The 20,958-nt window shown below is 43.4% G+C and overlaps 2 protein-coding genes across 3 annotated transcripts in view; one reads left to right on the top strand and one right to left on the bottom strand.

The window, feature by feature from the left end:
* Positions 1–20,958, bottom strand: part of WWP2 (WW domain containing E3 ubiquitin protein ligase 2) — a 193,799-nt gene that overhangs the window by 156,378 nt on the left and 16,463 nt on the right. The window lies entirely within an intron of this gene.
* On the top strand, positions 1,465–19,304 carry NOB1 (NIN1 (RPN12) binding protein 1 homolog). 2 transcript variants are annotated; one of them, XM_036897799.2, is made up of 9 exons: positions 1,465–1,609; positions 1,730–1,862; positions 3,174–3,304; positions 12,790–12,861; positions 13,066–13,191; positions 13,284–13,484; positions 14,076–14,158; positions 16,309–16,453; positions 18,713–19,304. In XM_036897799.2, the coding sequence occupies exons 1-9, from the start codon at positions 1,547–1,549 to the stop codon at positions 18,980–18,982; spliced, it is 1,224 nt and encodes a 407-aa protein (XP_036753694.2). In that variant the 5' UTR covers positions 1,465–1,546; the 3' UTR covers positions 18,983–19,304. The 2 variants fall into 2 exon arrangements, with proteins under 2 accessions (XP_036753694.2, XP_036753691.2); XM_036897796.2 differs by having other exon boundaries at positions 14,061–14,158.

The following is a 20,958-nucleotide window of genomic DNA, read 5'->3' as shown; positions in this document are numbered from 1 at the left end:
ATTAAAGTAAGGGGAGTGAATGTAGAGGGGACCCAGACAGGACAAACATTTCAGAAGTGGCATCAAAAGAAATGCCTGTTGAGGTGAGGGTGGGAAAAATAATAACTCAGATTCTTAGCATGAATGCCTTTAGTAAAAGGTAATGGTAATACCATTAGTACAAACAGGAACTCTAACCAGTGAAGAAAGTTTAAGCAAGAGCAGGAGAGTTTTAACCTTCTGCTGTGTGAAAATGCCAAGTTTTCATTTCAGGTGAAAATGCCAGTTTGGAAGGCAGTCCTATATAGACTCGGGAAACCTTAAGGGTAGAAAAGGACATACTGAAGGAGATGAAGTTAGACAAAGGGGCCTGGACAGTCCTATGGAGGGCACCATGAGTGCAGAGCAGAAGGGAGTCCAGCAAAGGAAGGTGGGAAGCCATCGGTGAGGCAGGGGGAGCAGAACTGTGAAGAATCACCAAAGTCAGGCAAGAAGAGCAGGTCTAGAGAAGAGAAGATAGTCAGCAGTGTCAAATTCTGCAGAAAAACTGAGAAAGCTGAGAAATAAAACCCCCAAAATTGATATGATGAACTAGAAAATTAGAAACAGCCTTCAACGGCACTATTTCAGGCAGGGCAAATAGGAGGTGGAACATTGACTCTGGGAGTTGAAGGGAATGGACAGTAAGAAAACTTGAGACAGCTGTTTGGGGGAAGGGACGTGGACAGTCACCAAGGGGGACCCATACAGCACTGAAGGATTTTTGGAGGTAGGATAAATAAACTATAATCAAGGGATAAGACTGAAGACTTGACAAAGTTTGGAATAACACAACGTCACTGAAGATAAATGTCTGAAAATTCATGTCAATATTCAACAGACATTTGCAGCATGAATTTTTAATAGGCCAGATCTCCTAACTATGGAATCTCGGCTCAGAAAGGGAATTTAGAAATCACCTAATACCCTTTCAGTTCCATTCAGCAAGGAATGATCAGCCAGCAAATGAATTATGAGCCTTACTTAGGGAAGAGGAGTTAAGATATTGAGGTAAGACGTAGGTCCTGGTCCCAAAATGAACTGTTGATACATAAGCAGCGTTCGGGAGAGTGGCTCCAAATAAGTTGGTCTGGGTGTCAGTCTTACTACAACCACTTACTAGACGAGTTACCTGGGCTTAGTTGTCTTTAACTATCCCTTGCCTGTAAAGTAGCACCTTTCTCAGAGGATTTTCGTGGTCATTAAATTAGGTTATATGTATTGAATGACTCTTAACAAGAACAATATATACAGGTTTTACATTTAAAGGTAAAGATGGCGTCTAGGAGCAGAAGCCGAAGCCTGTTTCCTCAGGGGTCTCCCAAGGTTTGACTCGCTCACCCCGCGCAAGGCTGCCAAAGACACTGCGCATGCGCGCGGGAAGCCCTCAGCCGGGAGATGGGGCCGCGGCCACTAGGAGGCGCCGCTAACTCGTGACTGCTCTTCGCTGCTCCCTGAGGCCCGGATTGGGCCGTAGGGACGGCGCGAGCTCCCTGCGCCTGCGCGCTCCCGCCTCGATCGGCTAAAGATGGCGCGCGTGGAGCACGTTGTGGCTGATGCCGGGGCTTTCCTGCGGGACGCGGCTCTGCAGGTACAGGGAGCTGCGGCGGAGAGGAGCGGCTCTGGGCCGGCGGCCCTTTCAGGAGGGCGGGAAACCGGGCGGCGCGTTGCCTCGTGTGGACGCGTGTGAGCTAGGCCGGTCTTCCCGCAGGACATCGGGAAGAACATCTACACCATCCGGGATGTGGTCCGCGAGATTCGGGACAAGGCCACGCGCAGGCGGCTCGCCGTCCTGCCCTACGAGCTGCGTTTCAAGGAGCCCTTCCCGGAGTATGTGCGGCTGGGTGAGTGTCTCAGCCCGGTGTTGATGGCGAAGACCGGCGTGAATGCGAGTTGGCGTCCGGCTACTTTATCAGCAGTTGGTTTAGAAACTGCACGTTCTAGGCGATCGAAGAGTCTTCTGGGTCAGGCGTCAGCCAGGCCTTGCACCGTTACTAGCTCCGTACCCTTGGGTATATAAGCCAGACTCTCTAGGCCTCGGTTGCTTCATCCGTACAATGGGATAGTAGGACCTACCTTAGAGGTTGCTGGGAGTCTTAAAGTAGGACCGTGGCGCTCAGCATAGTGTCTAGCGTTTTGTGAGCATTCAGTTAATTTGTTTGGATTAAAAATAGGAGAACCCAGGTTTCGCTTGCTCATTTCTTTTCAGTGAATTAGAATGACTGTTTTGGATATGGGGACCAGCCTCAAGTCAGAAAAAGGAAAGGGTTTTAGGCGTCGCATGAGTCGCAAAAAACCTCAAGTAAAAAACGAATGGCTTGTAGGCGTTACATGAGTTGGGAAAGAAAACTAAACAGTTATCCCTTGGCTGAAGCGTCTCTCTTGTTAAGGTCAAGGGGAGGATGCTCAGAAAAGGCCCCCCGGTGATGGAAGTGTTTTAGGGTTTAGAGGCTGGTAGAGGAGATACTGTTACCTGCACTACTATTTGTGATTTATAGTTTTCTACACCAGTTTACTAGCTGTGTAATCTTTGACAAGTTAATCTTTCTGAGGAAATACAAATGGTACTTGATAGGCTTCGGCTGAAGGATGAAAAGGTTTTGACAGTGCCTGGTACAGAGTAAGCACCTACTACATTTTAGCTGCTGTTAGTTTACCTGCTTTTTAGGAAATGTGAGCAGTATTGTTACAAAGCAACCCAATAATTTCGTTTCATCGTAGACTACAGTAATTATTGGTTGAATTAACTTTCCATCCCTTTTTGGAAGCTGATCATCCACTCTATCAATGTTACTATTTTACTTAGAATTAGAGAAAATTTTAGAGCTGGGAGAGAAAAGATGTTCTGTTCTAACATAATACAAAAGCCTAGATAAGGAACTCCCATCATTTGTGAATATTACGCTTTCAGTGACTTCTCATTTTATTCTCCCACTCCTTCACCTGTGCTCAATAAGGATGTCACAGTACACCTAGCTGGCATGAATCTTGGTGACAGAGAATACACACAACGAGTAGAGAAAGATGAAGAAGTGGATGAAAGTGCTAGGTTTTCCCGGCGCACTGACCCTAAGCTCGTTCCATCCTTTCATCATGGCCATCGAGGTCAGACAGCTTTCTACCTCTAACTGAAGCTGGGAATCTCTTGTCTACAGTGACTGAGTTTTCAAAGAAAACCGGAGACTATCCCAGCCTCTCTGCCACAGATATCCAAGTGCTGGCACTCACCTACCAGCTGGAGGCAGAGTTTGTTGGAGTGTCTCACCTACGACAAGAACCAGAAAAGGTAAATCAGGAGGACTGTTGATTTGGTTTTAAGTGTTTTATTATGTTAACTATCTGATGCACAGATGTAGAGGGAACACTATAATGGACCCTGTATCCCCATCGTTTGGCCTCCACATTTATCAATTCGTGATCTGTCCAGTTTCATTTCTTCTGACCTGCAGCCTGAGTATTTTGTATTCATTATGTGTTTCAGTGATAGATATTTCTTGGTGTATTGCCAAAGATATAAAGATAAGGTGGATCTCTTTTAAAAAATAACCACAAAGTCGTTTATTACACCCACACAAAATTAATAGTAATTCCTTAGTACTGTCAAATACCAGTTAGTGTTCTCATTCTCAATTAAATTAACTTTTTAAAAAAGTGGTTTGCCGCAATATTGCTGATGTGAAACCTTCATAAGATTGTCTATCAATGAAACCTTTAAAAAAAATGGTTTGTTTGGACCAGAATCCAAATGAGGTTGATACATTGTTATTAGCAAATGCCTCTCTCTTTTGATCTGCTGGTTTTTGGGAAGGGTTGGTTAAATTTGTAAAATGTAGAAATAGAGAAAAAGTCAACTATTTTATCAGTGTTTTCTTTTTATAGGAAGTTTGTACCAGAAGCAAGAAGGAAGGAACACTAAGTGCTTCCCATTTATTTTTTATTTATTTATTTATTTATTTATTTTTTTAGATAATTATTTTTTATTCAAGGGTAGTTGACACACAGTATTACATTACATTAGTTTCAGGTGTACAACATAGTGATTCAACATTTATATACATGACAATTCTAGGTACCAGCTATCACCATACCAAGCTGTTACAATATCTTGACTATATTCATTACATCCCGGTTACTTATTATTTTACCATTAGAAGTGTGTACGTTTTTTTTGTTTGTTTTTTTCTGAGGGCATCTCTCATATTTATTGATCAAATGGTTGTTAACAACAATAAAATTCTGTATAGGGGAGTCAATGCTCAATGCACAACCATTAATCCACCCCAAGCCTAATTTTCGTCAGTCTCCAATCTTCTGAGGCATAACAAACAAGTTCTTACATGGAGAACAAATTCTTACATAGTGAATAAGTTCTTACATGGTGAACAGTGCAAGGGCAGCCATCACAAAAACCTTCGGTTTTGCTCATGCATTATGAACTATAAACAGTCAGTTCAAATATGAATACTCATTTGATTTTTATACTTGATTTATATGTGGATACCACATTTCTCTCATTATTATTATTTTTAATAAAATGCTGAAGTGGTAGGTAGATACAAGATAAAGGTAGAAAACATAGTTTAGTGTTGTAAGAGAGCAAATGTAGATGATCAGGGGTGTGCCTGTAGACTATGTGTTAATCCAAGCTAGACAAGGGCAATAAAACATCCACGTATGCAGAAGATTTCTCTCAGAACAGGGGGGGTGAGGTTCTAAGCTTCACCTCTGTTGATCCCCAATTTCTCACCTGATGGCCCCCCTGCGACTGTGCCTGTCTTAGGTTGTTCCTCCCTTGAGGAATCTTACCCGTCTCTGGCTAACCAGTCATCTTCCAGGGCCATACAGGGAAATGTAAAGTTGGTAAGTGAGAGAGAAGCCTTATTGTTTGAAATGGTAGTTTTTTATTTCTTTGCATATTTATGCCCTGTGGCTTCTATGCCCAGCATTTGTCTTGAGGTATCTTTACCACTTGGAAGAATTATGATACCTGGTAAATTTGATATGAGGCACGAATTCTATTTAAGGGTTGTAATTAGGAAGGAAGAAGAAAAGCTATAGAAGTAGCAGGCGGCAGAAAACATGGGAAGATTGATTATTTCTTTGACATATCTTCTTGTAGAGTATCTTCAGCATGTATAGGTTTTAAGCTACTACTTAAATTGCGCACACACATTAACATAATAGGAGTATAGTTACCTAACCAAAGCATACCTGTAATTACCAGCCATCTCCAGTGAAACCAAGAAAACCAGTTAGGCACCTTAGGCATTTGTGAAAACTTATCTATGATATGGTGGATATTGTCCAACTGAGCTTGAACAGTCTGAGAGAAATCAGACAAATTAAAACAACCCATTCCTGGGGAATGTTCACATTCTGTATGTTCTTTTAACAGTAAATAGTCTGTAGTTGTAAGATTTTGGAGCGCTACAATTTGCACTTCTCCTAATTCTTGATTGAGTTCCAGCAGTATAGATCCAGTCAAATTTGTTGTTTTACTGTATGCACAGGCCAGCTTAGATATCTCCTTCCTCATTCCCATGGCAAGTCCAGGAACTGGTGGGATGAGTGCATCTACAGCTGTAGCAGTGCGTGGATCTTTGTTGGGGTTTTTTGATGATCATCTTCTGGCATGAGTCTTCCAGAGAGTGCTGATGTTGGAAGTTCTTTTTCATATCGTATCTTAGTTCATTTTCGGGGTAGCCCAATTAGGCTTTGATCCTCTGTATAAACACAAACAGACCCTTTGCCTACACTTTTATATGCCCTTTATACTCTTGTGTAGAACTCATTGGAGGTTACCACACAGGAACTGCCCTTTTTTTTTTTTTGGTATCACTAATCTACACTTACATGACGAATATTATGTTTACTAGGCTCTCCCCTATACCAGGTCCCCCCTATAAACCCCTTTACAGTCACTGTCCATCAGCATAGCAAAATGTTGTAGAATCACTGCTTGCCTTCTCTGTGTTGTGCAGCCCTCCCTTTTCTCCTACCCCCCAATGCATGCTAATCTTAATACTCCCCTACTTCTCCCCCTCCCTTATCCCTCCCTACCCACCCATCCTCCCCAGTCCCTTTCCCTTTGGTACCTGTTAGTCCATTCTTGAGTTCTGTGATTCTGCTGCTGTTTTGTTCCTTCAGTTTTTCCATTGTTCTTATATTCCACAGATAAGTGAAATCATTTGGTATTTCTCTTTCTCCGCTTGGCTTGTTTCACTGAGCATAATACCCTCCAGCTCCATCCATGTTGCTGCAAATGGTTGGATTTGCCCTTTTCTTATGGCTGAGTAGTATTCCATTGTGTATATGTACCACATCTTCTTTATCCATTCATCTATCGATGGACATTTAGGTTGCTTCCAATTCTTGGCTATTGTAAATAGTGCTGCGATAAACATAGGGGTGCACTGATCTTTCTCATACTTGATTGCTGCATTCTTAGGGTAAATTCCTAGGAGTGCAATTCCTGGGTCAAATGGTAGGTCTGTTTTGAGCATTTTGATGTACCTCCATACTGCTTTCCACAATGGTTGAACTAACTTACATTCCCACCAGCAGTGTAGGAGGGTTCCCCTTTCTCCACAGCCTTGCCAACATTTGTTGTTCTCTGTCTTTTGGATGGCAGCCATCCTTACTGGTGTGAGGTGATACCTCATTGTAGTTTTAATTTGCATTTCTCTGATAATTAGCGATGTGGAGCATCTTTTCATGTGTCTGTTGGCCATCTGTATTTCTTTTTTGGAGAACTGTCTGTCCAGTTCCTCTGCCCACTTTTTAATTGGGTTATTTGTTTTTTGTTTGTTGAGGCATGTGAGCTCTTTATATATTCTGGACGTCAAGCCTTTATCGGATGTGTCATTTTCAAATATATTCTCCCATACTGTAGGGTTCCTTTTTGTTCTATTGATGGTGTCTTTTGCTGTACAGAAGCTTTTCAGCTTAATATAGTCCCACTTATTCATTTTTGCTGTTGTTTTCCTTGCCCGGGGAGATATGTTCAAGAAGAGGTCACTCATGTTTATGTCTAAGAGGTTTTTGCCTGTTTTCTTCCAAGAGTTTAATGGTTTCATGACTTACATTCAGGTCTTTGATCCATTTTGAGTTTACTTTTGTATATGGGGTTAGACATTGGTCCAGTTTCATTCTCCTACATGTAGCTGTCCAATTTTGCCAGCACCATCTGTTGAAGAGACTGTCATTTTGCCATTGTATGTCCATGGCTCCTTTATCAAATATTAATTGACCATATATGTCTGGGTTAATGTCTGGATTCTCTAGTCTGTTCCATTGGTCTGTGGCTCTGTTCTTGTGCCAGTACCAAATTGTCTTGATTACTATGGCTTTATAGTAGAGCTTGAAGTTGGGGAGTGAGATCCCCCCTACTTTATTCTTCTTACTCAGGATTGCTTTGGCTATTCGGGGTCTTTGGTGTTTCCATATGAATTTTTGAATTATTTGTTGCAGTTCATTGAAGAATGTTGCTGGTAGTTTCATAGGGATTGCATCAAATCTGTATATTGCTTTGGGCAGGATGGCCATTTTGACGATATTAATTCTTCCTAGCCACGAGCATGGGATGAGTTTCCATCTGTTAGTGTCCCCTTTAATTTCTCTTAAGAGTGACTTGTAGTTTTCAGAGTATAAGTCTTTCACTTCCTCGGTTAGGTTTATTCCTAGGTATTTTATTTTTTTTGATGCAATTGTGAATGGAGTTGTTTTCCTGATTTCTCTTTCTGTTGGTTCATTGTTAGTGTATAGGAAAGCCACAGATTTCTGTGTGTTGATTTTGTATCCTACAACTTTGCTGTATTCCGATATCAGTTCTAGTAGTTTGGGGTGGAGTCTTTAGGGTTTTTTATGTACAGTATCATGTCATCTGCAAATAGTGACAGTTTAACTTCTTCTTTACCAGTCTGGATTCCTTGTATTTCTTTGTTTTGTCTGATTGCCGTGGCTAGGACCTCCAGTACTATGTTAAATAACAGTGGAGAGAGTGGGCATCCCTGTCTAGTTCCCGATCTCAGAGGAAATCCTTTCAGCTTCTCGCTATTCAATATAATGTTGGCTGTGGGTTTATCATAGATGGCCTTTATTATGTTGAGGTACTTGCCCTCTATTCCCATTTTGCTGAGAGTTTTTATCATGAATGGATGTTGAACTTTGTCAAATGCTTTTTCAGCATCTATGGAGATGATCACGTGGTTTTTGTCTTTCTTTTTGTTGATGTGATGAATGATGTTGATGGACTTTCGAATGGTGTGCCATCCTTGCATCCCTGGGATGAATCCCACTTGGTCATGGTGTATGATCCTTTTGATGTATTTTTGAATTCGGCTTGCTAATATTTTGTTGAGTATTTTTGCATCTACGTTCATCAGGGATATTGGTCTGTAGTTTTCTTTTTTGGTGGGGTCTTTGCCTGGTTTTGGTATTAGGGTGATGCTAGCTTCATAGAATGAGTTTGGGAGTATCCCCTCCTCCTCTATTTTTTGGAAAACTCTAAGGAGAATGGGTATTATGTCTTCCCTGTATGTCTGATAAAATTCCAAGGTAAATCCATCTGGCCCGGGGGTTTTGTTCTTTGGTAGTTTTTTGATTACCGCTTCAATTTCGTTGCTGGTAATTGGTCTGTTTAGATTTTCTGTTTCTTTCTGGGTCAATCGTGGAAGGTTGTATTTTTCTAGGAAGTTGTCCATTTCTCCTAGGTTTCCCAGCTTGTTAGCATATAGGTTTTCATAGTATTCTCTAATAATTCTTTGTATTTCTGTGGGGTCCGTCATGATTTTTCCTTTCTCGTTTCTGATACTGTTAATTTGTGTTGACTCTCTTTTCTTCTTAATAAGTCTGGCTAGAGGCTTATCTATTTTGTTTATTTTCTCGAAGAACCAACTCTTGGTTTCATTGATTTTTGCTATTGGTTTATTCTTCCCAATTTTATTTATTTCTTCTCTGATCTTTATTATGTCCCTCCTTCTGCTGACCTTAGGCCTCATTTGTTCTTCTTTTACCAATTTCGATAATTGTGACATTAGACCATTCATTTGGGATTGTTATTCCCTTTTTAAATATGCTTGGATTGCTATATATTTTCCTCTTAAGACTGCTTTTGCTGCATCCCACAGAAGTTGGGGCTTAGTGTTGTTGTTGTCATTTGTTTCCATATATTGCTGGACCTCCATTTTGATTTGGTCATTGATCCATTGATTATTTAGGAGCGTGTTGTTAAACCTCCATGTGTTTGTGAGCCTCTTTGCTTTCTTTGTACAGTTTATTTCTAGTTTTATGCCTTTGTATTCTGAAAAGTTGGTTGGTAGGATTTCAATCTTTTGGAATTTTCTGAGGCTCTTTTTGTGGCCTAGTATGTGGTCTATTATGGAGAATGTTCCATGTGCACTTGAGAAGAATGTATATCCTGTTGCTTTTGGATGTAGAGTTCTATATATGTCTATTAGGTCCATCTGCTCTACTGTGTTGTTCAGTGCTTCCGTGTCCTTACTTATTTTCTGCCCAGTGGATCTATCCTTTGGGGTGAGTGGTGTGTTGAAGTCTCCTAGAATGAATGCATTGCAGTCTATTTCCCCCATTAGTTCTGTTAGTCTTTGTGTCACATATGCTGGTGCTCCTGTGTTGGGTGCATATATATTTAGAATGGTTATATCCTCTTGTTTGACTGAGCCCTTCATCATTATGTAGTGTCCTTCTTTATCTCTTGTTACTTTCTTTGTTTTGAAGTCTATTTTGTCTGATATTAGTACTGCAACCCCTGCTTTCTTCTCGCTGTTGTTTGCTTGAAATATGTTTTTCCATCCCTTGACTTTTAATCTGTACATGTCTTTGGGTTTGAGGTGAGTTTCTTGTAAGCAGCATATAGATGGGTCTTGCTTTTTTATCCATTCTATTACTCTATGTCTTTTGATTGGTGCATTCAGCCCATTAACATTTAGGGTGACTATTGAAAGATATGTACTTATTGCCATTGCAGGCTTTAAATTCGTGGTTACCAAAGGTTCAAGGTTAGCCTCTTTAGTATCTTACTGCCTAACTTAGCTCGCTTATTGAGCTGTTATATACACTGTCTGGAGATTCTTTTCTTCTCTCCCTTCTTATTCCTCCTCCTCGATTCTTCATATGTTGGGTGTTTTGTGCTGTGCTCTTTCTAGGAGTGCTCCCATCTAGAGCAGTGCCTGTAAGATGTTCTGTAGAGATGATTTGTGGGAAGCAAATTCCCTCAGCTTTTGTTTGTCTGGGAATTGTTTAATCCCTCCTTCATATTTGAATGATAGTCGTGCTGGATACAGTATCCTTGGTTCAAGGCCCTTCTGTTTCATTGTATTAAATATATCATGCCATTCTCTTCTGGCCTGTAGGGTTTCTGTTGAGAAGTCTGATGTGTTTTCCTTTATAGGTGACCTTTTTCTCTCTAGCTGCCTTTAAAACTCTTTCTTTGTCCTTGATCTTTGCCATTTTAATTATTATGTGTCTTGGTGTTGTCCTCTTTGGATCCTTTCTGTTGGGGGTTCTGTGTATTTCCGTGGTCTGTTCGATTATTTCTTCCCCCAGTTTGGGGAAGTTTTCAGCAATTATTTCTTCTAAGATACTTTCCATCTCTTTTCCTCTCTCTTCGTCTTCTGGAACCCCTATAATACAGATATTGTTCCTTTTGGATTGGTCACACAGTTCTCTTAACATTGTTTCATTCCTGGAGATCCTTTTATCTCTCTCTATGTCAGCTTCTATGCGTTCCTGTTCTCTGGTTTCAATTCCATCAATGGCCTCTTGCATCCTATCCATTCTGCTTATAAACCCTTCCAGAGTTTGTTTCATTTCTGCAATCTCCTTTCTGGCATCTGTGATCTCCCTCCGGACTTCATCCCATTTCTCCTGCGTATTTCTCTGCATCTCTGTCAGCATGTTTATGATTCTTATTTTGAATTCTTTGTCAGGAAGACTGGTTAGGTCTGTCTCCTTCTCTGGTGTTGTCTCTGTGATCTTTGTCTGCCTGTAGCTTTGCCTTTTCATGGTGATAGGAATAGTCTGCAGAACTGGGACGAGTGACGGCTGGAAGGACTTCCTTTCTTGTTGGTTTGTGGCCCTCCTCTCCTGGGAGAGCAGCGACCTCTAGTGGCTTGTGCTGCGCAGCTGCGCGCAGACAGGGCTTCTGCTTCCTGCCCGGCTGCTATGGAGTTAATCTCCGCTGTTGCTGTGGGCGTGGCCTCGCTCGGGCAGCTACTCCAAAATGGTGGAGTCGCGTTGGAGCAGGAGCTGCTGGGAGGCTATTTATCTCCGTAAGGGGCCTCCCTGCTCCCTGCAGCCCAGGGGTTAGGGTGCCCAGAGATCCCGGATTCCCTACCTCTGGATTAAGTGACCTGCCCTGCCCCTTTAAGACTTCCAAAAAGCACCTGCCAAAACAAAACAACGACCACAAAAAAAAAAAAAAAAAAAGATTTAAATTAAAAAAATTTTTTTTAATTAAACTAAAAAAAAAAGGTGGCCACTCGTTTTTCTTTATTCTCCGGCGCCAGCCTCAGGCATCTGCTCACCGGTCTTGCTGCCCTGTTTCCCTAGTATTGGGGGCCCTATCCCTTTAAGACTTCCAAAAAGCGCTCGCCAAAACAAAACAGCAAAAAAGCAAAAAAAAAAAAAAAAAAAATGGTCGCGCGCTTTTCTTATGTCCTCCGGCACCCGGCCTCCAGTGCCCGCTCACTGTTCTTGCTGCCCTGTTTTCCTAGTATCGAGCGCCCTGCACTCTGGCCCGGATGGCGGGGGCTGGGTGTTCGGCAGTCCTGGGCTCCGTCTCCCTCCCGCTCTGCCTGCTCTTCTCCCGCCGGTAGCTGGGGGGAGGGGCGCTCGGCTCCCGCGGGGCCGGGGCTTGTATCTTACCCCCTTCGCGAGGCGCTGGGTTCTCTCAGGTGCGGATGTGGTCTGGATATTGTCCTGTGTCCTCTTGTCTTTATTGTAGGAAGGGTTGTCTTTGTTATATTTTCATAGATATATGTGGTTTTGGGAGGAGATTTCCGCTGGTCTACTCACGCTGCAATCTTCCGCCCCTCCCCCATTTATTATTTTATCTTTTGTTACCTTTAAGATTCTGGGTTCCTGTTGCCCTCTTTAAGGACTTGCCCACCTTGGCTAGGTTGAAGGGACTAACAGGTTTGTGCCTAGGTCTTGTATTGGCTATTTCTAGGCCAGAGGATTTTAGCAGCCAAATAATTAACTTTATACTTACTAATTTCAAATAGTGTTGACAAAGAGTTGCTTCATCTACCTTGCCTAAGGTCATCAAAACTATGGTGGACACCGTGGGATGAAGGGGATAGTTTTATATAAACTCTGATTGGACACAGTGTGCCTGGTACATGCATTTCCATTTGGCATCTATCAGTTCATGATTCCTCAATATTGCTCTTTCCTGCAGCCTTTTGGGCAAGACTGATACTTTATATCAGAAGCTTTAAAATAGTTTATCTTTTGACCCAGCATTCCACTCTTAGTTGTTTATCCTATTTGTATAACCAAAGATACTTCCAAGTTTTACAGATAACGATGTTCATTACAGCTTTATGCATAAGGACAAAAAAGGAACAACCTACAGTGGTTACTTGGTAGTAACCAGATAATTCTCCATTTGTATGTGTTCCAATCTTTTTTAAACTTTGGGTATCTTTTATTTCACTAACTAGGAGGGGGAAATATTTTAATTACTCTTACATGGTGAACTTTTGAACTGTATTTCTTTGCTTAGAGCTGTCACTTTTCTTTTTAAAGATCAAAGTGAACTCATCAATCCAGCACCCAGAAACTCCTCTACACATTTCTGGTTTTCATCTGCCCTCAAAGGTAAAACTCCTTAGACAAGCCATGCTCTTCATGCCCTTTCTGCCACATGTCACATCCCACAGATTGTCCACTTACAATGAGCCAGTTACCTAAGCTAATGTCACAGTTTATTTGGTCCTGTCTGATCTGACTTGTATGTCATATATCATTTCATATGTAACCCTCTCAATTTCAGGTTTTAAAATTATTATTCTTTCAACCTAGCCTAAACCCACACAAGAAATAGAACATGGACACCCCCCTGGTGAGCCTGATGACCTAGAATTCAGTTCCTTCATGTTCTGGAGAAACCCTTTGCCTAATATCGATCTTGAACTGCAGGAGCTGCTGGTAAGACCCTGACTTAGGATCTCCTGATGACAACACAGTGGCTTTTCCCTGCTCTTCTGTAGGCTGGGTGTCTGTGAGCTCTGTTATTTCAGAATGACAAAGGTGAAGGTGTTCCAAGTGAGGAGGAGGAGGAAGAGAACGGATTTGAAGAAAGGAAAGGTGAAGCTAGTGGCAATGATGGCGGCGGGTGGATAACCCCCAACAACATCAAGCAGATCCAGCGGGAACTGGAGCAGTGCGCTGTCCCCGAGGACGTACGGGTTGGCTGTGTGACTACAGACTTTGCCATGCAGGTGGGTGCTTTGGGCATCGGCCAGCCCTGGGCTTTGTGTCCTACTTGTCAGGGGCAGTAGGCCCTCTGAGGCTGGGGGGTATGTGCAGAGGTGCTGTGTAATGCTGCTTTTCCCGGTTCACGAAACGTTCGCTGTGCTCTTTGGTCATTTTTAGTTTTTCTTGGAGGCCAAAGAATCAAAAGTGTATACAGTTCATCACAATTTTCATGTTTACTATTTGTGATCTGTGGATGCTGTTTTTCTGTGTACATGATGGTCCATGTCAGTTAGGTACTTGGAGAAAGTTAGGAAAGTTTCTGGTCCAGAAAAGAGTATTTGCTTTTGACAAAATAAATGACTGTATTACAAGAGATTGTAATGAGCGCAGACCCTAGCACTTGAAATAAGAGAGAGATCTGGGTCCTGTTCTTAGTTTACATGTCTTGAGAGTCAGCCTAAGCTTACTTTTCCTTAGCACAAGCCCTTTATGAGCCAGGCCAGGGTTTGTGAAGTTCCTTTAACTGTGATTACACAGATAATTAAAAGAAAATTGGGTTTTACTGTGACTTCAGTTCTGCTTTAACTTGCTGGTTGCAGAATGTTCTGCTGCAGATGGGGCTGCACGTGCTGACGGTGAGCGGCATGCTAATCCGCGAGGCCCGGAGCTACATCTTGCGCTGCCACGGCTGTTTCAAGTACGTAGCCTGTGATCCGGACCCAGTGCCCTTCTGCTAGTTGAGCTGCCCACTCTTGCTGTCCTTCTACAGCCTTCTTGAAGGAGACCCTTGCGTTGTGTACGGGTACTCGTCCCACCTTGTGGTTCCCGTGAGAGCTGGATTCTGCCCCCACCAGGGCACTGAAGCCCCTGGGACACAGTTGCTGACAAAGCCAGGAGGGCATTTTTAGCCCTTCTTTTGGTGGTATAGGACTAAGGGCGTGAGCTCTGGAGCAAGGAGCCCTCATTGTTTAGAGGTAAGTACTGCAGTGATTCTGGATGGACATGGTTGTCTGGGATTTGCTTTGAAATGACACCCAGGTGGGAGGACTGGGTAGAGTAGAGATGTGACAAGGTGGCCATGAACTGACAGTTGTCAAAGCTGGTGATGGTATTTGGGGGTTCACTGGTCAACTTTATGTTGAAATACTCTACTTAAAAAAAAAAAAGTATAAGGTAGATCCAGATTGCATGAGTTCAAACCCAGCTTCTGTCTCCAAATCCTATAACTGTGTCACTTTGCAGAAGTTGGTGAACTTCTCTGAGCTTCAGTTTCTTCTCACACCAAATTGAAAAGCCTGTTGGGATATAGTCACACAAGGCAGACAGTCACATAAGTGTGTGGTGTCTGGCACATAGGAAGCACGTGTTCAAGATAACTGTTAGTCCCTTGACGTGTCCTTCTAGCCACTTCTTTCCTAACTCTTGAATTGGTTCTTGTGGTGAGGGCTGGTGTTCCATGGGGAGGCCCTAAGATCCCAGAGACCTGTTTGGAGTGGAAGAGACTCTCACAGCCTTGCTGTTGAAGCATGTCCCCGGCACCTTCCAGTTTGGTGGCTTTCAGCCTTTCCATAGATTTGGGGGCCATCCCGTCAGTCATCTGCTGGAGCCCCATATTGCAGAGGCCTTGTGGAAGGGTTCTGAAGCAGTGAGGAGTCGCACTGTGTCCCAGTGCTGGTCCACTGAGCGGGTGGAGTTGCCTGGATGGACTTTGTGCCCCTGCAGGCTAAAAAGCAACCTGTCACTCATGGCCCTGGGCCCTGTCCTGCACCTTGCTTCGCAGGCCAGCCCGTGATAGAAGGAGCCACCGCTCAGAGCTGCCTCTGCATTCTGCTGAACCTTCATATGTGGACGTACAGGGCTTACAACAGCAAAGGTCCTTGCTTCATGAAATCTCATTTCCCCCATTGTCCTTGTTAATAAAGTCAAGTTCCCTCAAATAGTCAGTCTTAGAAATTGGTGAAAATTTTCTTCATTCTTGTGAGATTAACCCCAGTGACTGGATAGTTTCTTGTACAGAATAATTCATTCCTGGAACCTGTTGAGAGGCACTAGCTCACTGTCCTCAGAGACTTACAGGTGAATGCTCTGGCTTCTCAGGAGATTCACATGGGTCTCGCCTCCTGATCCTCGGGAATTGAGGGAGAATTCCTCAGGGACAGACACAGGGCTGCTGTTTCACCCTTGACAGCAGCAGTTTTTCTTGTCTGACGTTCACTGTTGGGTCTTGAGCAAATAGAGAGGCCAGGCTTCTGGGTCTGCCCTCTACACACACACCCCTTCAACTCTAGCAGCTTTTATATAGTGTCCTATATAATTTGTTAATAAATTCTGGCAGATCCACAGCCACTCCTGGCTTAACGCCCAGGCTGAACTTCGGGGATGAGGTATTTAGAGCTGTAATAATACGCCCCTTGAGAAAGTACAGTGATGTTAAGAGCATTAATTCTGGAACCAGATTCCTTGGATTTATATCTGCCAGTTACTAGATCTGTGACCTTAAGCAAGCTACTTACCTTGTCTCAGCTTCCCTATCTGTACAACAGGTAGTACTAACTTTGTAGGATTGCTTAGAAGATAAACTCAACAGAATGAAGTCCGAGTCCATTACTGCCATGCAACGCCCTGCCTGAGTTGTGTGTCTGCTTCCTTGACGCTTGTGTCCTGTGCCTTTCCCATGGGGCGACGCAGTGGCAGTGCACTCACCCTGGTCGGCAACATGTCCAGTGCTGTTCAGCATTTCCCCTTGCTTGGTGTCCTCCTCCTGCGAGTCCCGTGACTCGCCTGTGCTTTGGGGACAGGTTTGCTGCCTGTGGCTCCAGTACGAGGCGTCTCCTTTTGTGTCTCCAGGACAACATCCGACATGAGCCGAGTGTTCTGTCCACATTGTGGAAACAAGACCCTGAAGAAAGTGTCTGTGACAGTCAGCAACGACGGGACCCTGCGCATGCACTTCTCCCGCAACCCGAAGGTGCTGAACCCCCGGGGACTCCGGGTGAGCAGCATCTCCCACTCCCCTCACAGCAGAGCCCGGGACTGGGGAAGCCAGACCCCTGGGCCCAGGATCAAAGGGAACAGAGAGAACCAGTAACTCGTCGTTTCTGCGAGATAGTTGTTGAAAGCTTGTGATCAAGGCGCCTAGACAGATGGGGAAGTGCAGCCTTGTGTGCGTGTTCTGAGGAGGCTGCTGGCTAATGAGAAATGACTAGTAATAACACGCAGCAAATACTAAGGGCCAGATGTGTGCAGGGTCACAAAGGAATGTGGTGGGTCATGTGCAGTATGGTGGGAGTCAGATTTCTGCCTGAGTTTGAGGGTGGGCAGAATTTCCAGAAGCTTCACGAAACAGAGGAGAAGCTGATGTAAGTGCTCAGCACAAAAGAGAGGCCTGGACTCGATAGTGGGTTTGTTCTGAGGAATTAGGAGGGAATGGTTGGGAGACGAGTGAGTCTCAGGGTATGGCAGCCTGGCACTGGGTTCCCAAGTATGGCAAATGCCATCATGCACAAGAATTCTGACTTCCTATTTGAAATAATTACAGATGTACAGAACAGCTCCAAAACTGGTACAAATAATTCCAGGGCACAGGTTTGCTGCCCTTTACCCTTCATGTAGATTTCTTAATTTAATCTCTTACCACATTTGCCTTTATCATTTTACATATTTTTTTCCTCCTAAACCATGTGAAAATAGCTAATACATTATGCCCCTTTGCACCCTAGATACCTCAGGGTGTATTTCCTGGAACAAGGACTTTGTTTTATGTAACCACAGTATAATTATCAAAATCAGTAAGTTAACAAATCAGAGGAGATAAACTCAACAGAATGAAGTCTGAGTCCATTACTGCCACACAGAGTATTATCTGCTCTACAGACTGTATTCACACTTTACCACAAATTCCCTTTATCGCAAAAGGAGTTTTAGATCCAGAATTGCATCTGGCATTACACATCGCATTTAATTGTCATGTCTCTTCAGTCTCTCTTAAACTGAAGTCACTTCGCATGTCTTCTGTCATTCATGATACCAGCACTGTTGAAAGTATAAGCCAGGTACTGTGCAAACCCTCCCTTCCCTTGGGGTTTGTCCGGCGTCTCCTCGTGGTTTTCTCCAAGCTGTGCGTTTTTGGCAGGAACATCCAGAAGGGATGCAGAGTCCCTCCCTCTTGGGGTATCATGTCAGGGGGGCAAATAATGATCGTCTGATTTCCTGGTGATAGGATTTTTGATCACTTAGTTAAGGTGGTTTCTTTTATAAGCACAACATAATTATCAAAACCAGGAAGTTAACATACCTACACTACTGCTATCTAATATAAGGACTGTATTCAAACTTGGCCTCACATTTCCTGTGACACTATTTCTAATTAATAAGTAACTTGTAGAAAGATACTCTGATAGGTGTAAATACGATTTCTTATCAAACTTCAACTCACCAGTTAAAGTTGCATGAATCATTTTTTCCCATGATGGTTGTTGCCAAATGGTGATTTTCTGATCCCCTTATTCCTTTTACATGATTGTCAAACTGTTCATGGAGCCTCTTCAAGCTGGTTTCTGTGTCCTTCTGACTTGTCCGAATCACCCTTTGAACACTTTGTTATTCTGTGATACGACAACATACTCCAGCTCTTATACTGCCCTGCCCTGGAATCAGCCATTTCTCTGAGGAGGTCTGGTTCTTCGTGTACAGTGGTTTTTAGAAACAAAGATCTGGGCACTGGATGGGTTCATTGTTCTAGGGTGTCACTGAGTCTTGGCCCACAGTGAACAGAGATGGGAAGTATATGCATGTGTATGTAAGTACACCTGGGGATATTTTGTATTTCTGTATCTATACTTAAAATTGAGTTTATAACTTCATTTTCAACCCAAGACCAAAGTTTATTCTAGCGCTCTGTCTTATATTCCTAATACCCTTATTACCAACATTTTCAATAATCATTTGTTCAAAAACAGAATATATGTTGTTGTTTTAGAATTGCTAACCCATCACATTGTGAAAATGGTACCTGAGTTCAGCGTGTAATTCTTTCTCTCTTCAGCTCAGGGTTGGGTTTTCATCTGTAAGTTGAGGTGGTGATGAAGTGGGAAGGTGTGAGGCACGTGGTCAGCACACAGTAGGCAGGGAGTGGTAGGCTCCGTGGATGCCATCTGCCTGCATCCAGAGCTGTCAGGTAAGCCTTCCGCTAACAGCATCTGACTCATCAGAGTGTGGAGTCCCTTCTCATGGCCTTTCCTCTTATTTGCAGTATTCACTTCCTACTCCCAAAGGAGGCAAATACGCCATCAACCCCCATCTGACGGAGGACCAGCGCTTCCCTCAGCTGCGACTCTCCCGAAAGGCCAGGCAGAAAACTGATGTGTTTGCCCCTGACTACACAGCTGGGGTATCTCCCTTTGCGGAGAATGACATCTCCAGCAGGTCAGCCACCCTGCAAGTCCGGGATAGCACCTTGGGAGGTGGGAGGAGGCGGTTGAATCCCAATGCTTCCAGAAAGAAGTTTGTGAAGAAAAGGTGAAGTGCCAGCTCCCCAGGCAAACAGGACTGCTGCAGCTGCCGAGTCGCGCCTCGCTCCCCGGCCCTGCCAGCTCCGGAGCCATCAGGGTGGAAGGAACAGGCCTGGCTTACGCGGTGCCGCTTCATGACTCGCTGCTGTGTGGCAGTTGGGTTTGTGAAACTCGGCCGTCCCTGGCCCGTGAGCATCCAGAGAGCTGGGATCACTGCCATGCTGAAGGGATTTGATGCGAACAGAAAGCGGTGCCCTGGAGCAAACCTTCAGTCTTTAAAGAAGGGAACTGCCAAGTGGTAATATTTTTCTAATAAATACGGTTGCAAGCTTCTGAGCATTTTCATTAAATAGGCCACATTTTTGCTTTGTAGGTAATTTGAAGGCTTAACACTTAAATCTAAGTACCTGATTCTTAGTTACACATCTTTTTGTGAGAAAGTATACTACATTTGTTACAATAAAATTAAGAGCTACGGTTTTCTCTTTAGCTTATTGTGAAACGTTTCAGTCATTCAGGGAAACTCAGTATAGTGAACTCCCACGCAGCCTTTCTCCTAGATTCAACTACTGTTAATAATACTTTTTTTCCCTTGTGCACACAAGCACACAAAGCATCTCGGGAGGAGGTTCTTCCACCCAAGCACAGCGCAACGATCACACTCACGAACTTTGACATTCAGATATATTAATACTGTCTGATATATAACAATTCAGATTGTTACAGTACTGCCCTTCATAGCATTTCCCCCAGTTCTGAACAGTTTCTTAGCCTTTGTCTTTTGTGAAGTTGACATTTCTTAATGGTACAAGCCAGGTTTTAAAAGGTCCCCCTCAAGATGGAGGTAATGTGTGGAGAGCAGGAGACTCCATGGTAATAACTAGGGCCTTAGGCTAAGCCTGCCAAGTACAATTCTAAATCGTTTTATTGGTAGTATATATACAAAGTGCTATCTCCAAAAGTTTCTTCGTTAGGTTTTTTTCCTGTATGGTGGTCTTACCCATTTGGTATAGTCAGTTTTTTTGGTTTAAATTCAGTTTAAGATTTTCCCATCCTACTTTTTTGAATATGGAAACCCAGTTCCAAAAGTTAAAACTAGAAGTATAAATTCAAAACAAAATGTGTATCAGAGCTAGATGCCTTCCCCTCCCATGTCTCCCTTAACCTCTGCAGATAGTTTCATTCGTTTCTGACTTAGCCTTGTTTTCTTGTGCAAAAATATGCATGATGCATTTCTTTTTCTGTTCCACTAAAGGTGGTATACTATATTTTTTCCCCACTAGAAATCACTGCATAATGCAGTTGATAAAGATCTTCCTTACTCCTTTACCAGCTACCTGGTACATACCATTTTGAAAAGCTACCAGTTCAAGCACTTAACCACATTATAGGCTCTGGCATTTCAGCCAGCTCAGCCCATTTCATCCACAGCACGGCTCTGAGGTGCGAGCACTCCTTTCCAGCAGGCATGGCTACAAGAAGCTTGAGAACTTGCCTGAACTGGGTCCAGGCCAAGATTTCAGTTTAGTCCATCTGTGCTTTTATGCAACAGATGAGATCACAGAAGAAAGGCTGAATACTTCGTGTCTCCCCCGACCTCCCATCTTTGTGAAATTCATTCTCTTGGGTGCCAGCTGATAGGTCAACACACTATTAGAGCCCAGGATGCTGGAGGAGAGGCAAGTGTTGGTGTGGCATGGTATGCTTACTGCGTTATGTCAATATACAGAAAGGCAGGGATGATAAAACCCAGGGACCTGATACCCAGCCTTCTCAAAAGTCTTAACATTTCACTAGTAAATTCAAATTAAAATATTTCAGATTTTAAAATCTTGATCTGTCCAAAACAAGTCAAGTCTCCCAACTCTACTGTGGGACAAAGTATTGGAGAGGAGAGCACATTGCAGAGAGCAAGAGTGCACTTGAGGTCTGCACAGGCCCCTGAGTCCTCAGCTGAGTACTGACCACGGGGGAGGAGCTCCCCCAG

The sequence above is a fragment of the Manis pentadactyla genome, chromosome 15, assembly GCF_030020395.1.
Source record: "Manis pentadactyla isolate mManPen7 chromosome 15, mManPen7.hap1, whole genome shotgun sequence".
Lineage (NCBI taxonomy): Eukaryota > Metazoa > Chordata > Mammalia > Pholidota > Manidae > Manis > Manis pentadactyla.
This window is presented reverse-complemented; position numbering and strand designations above follow the sequence as displayed.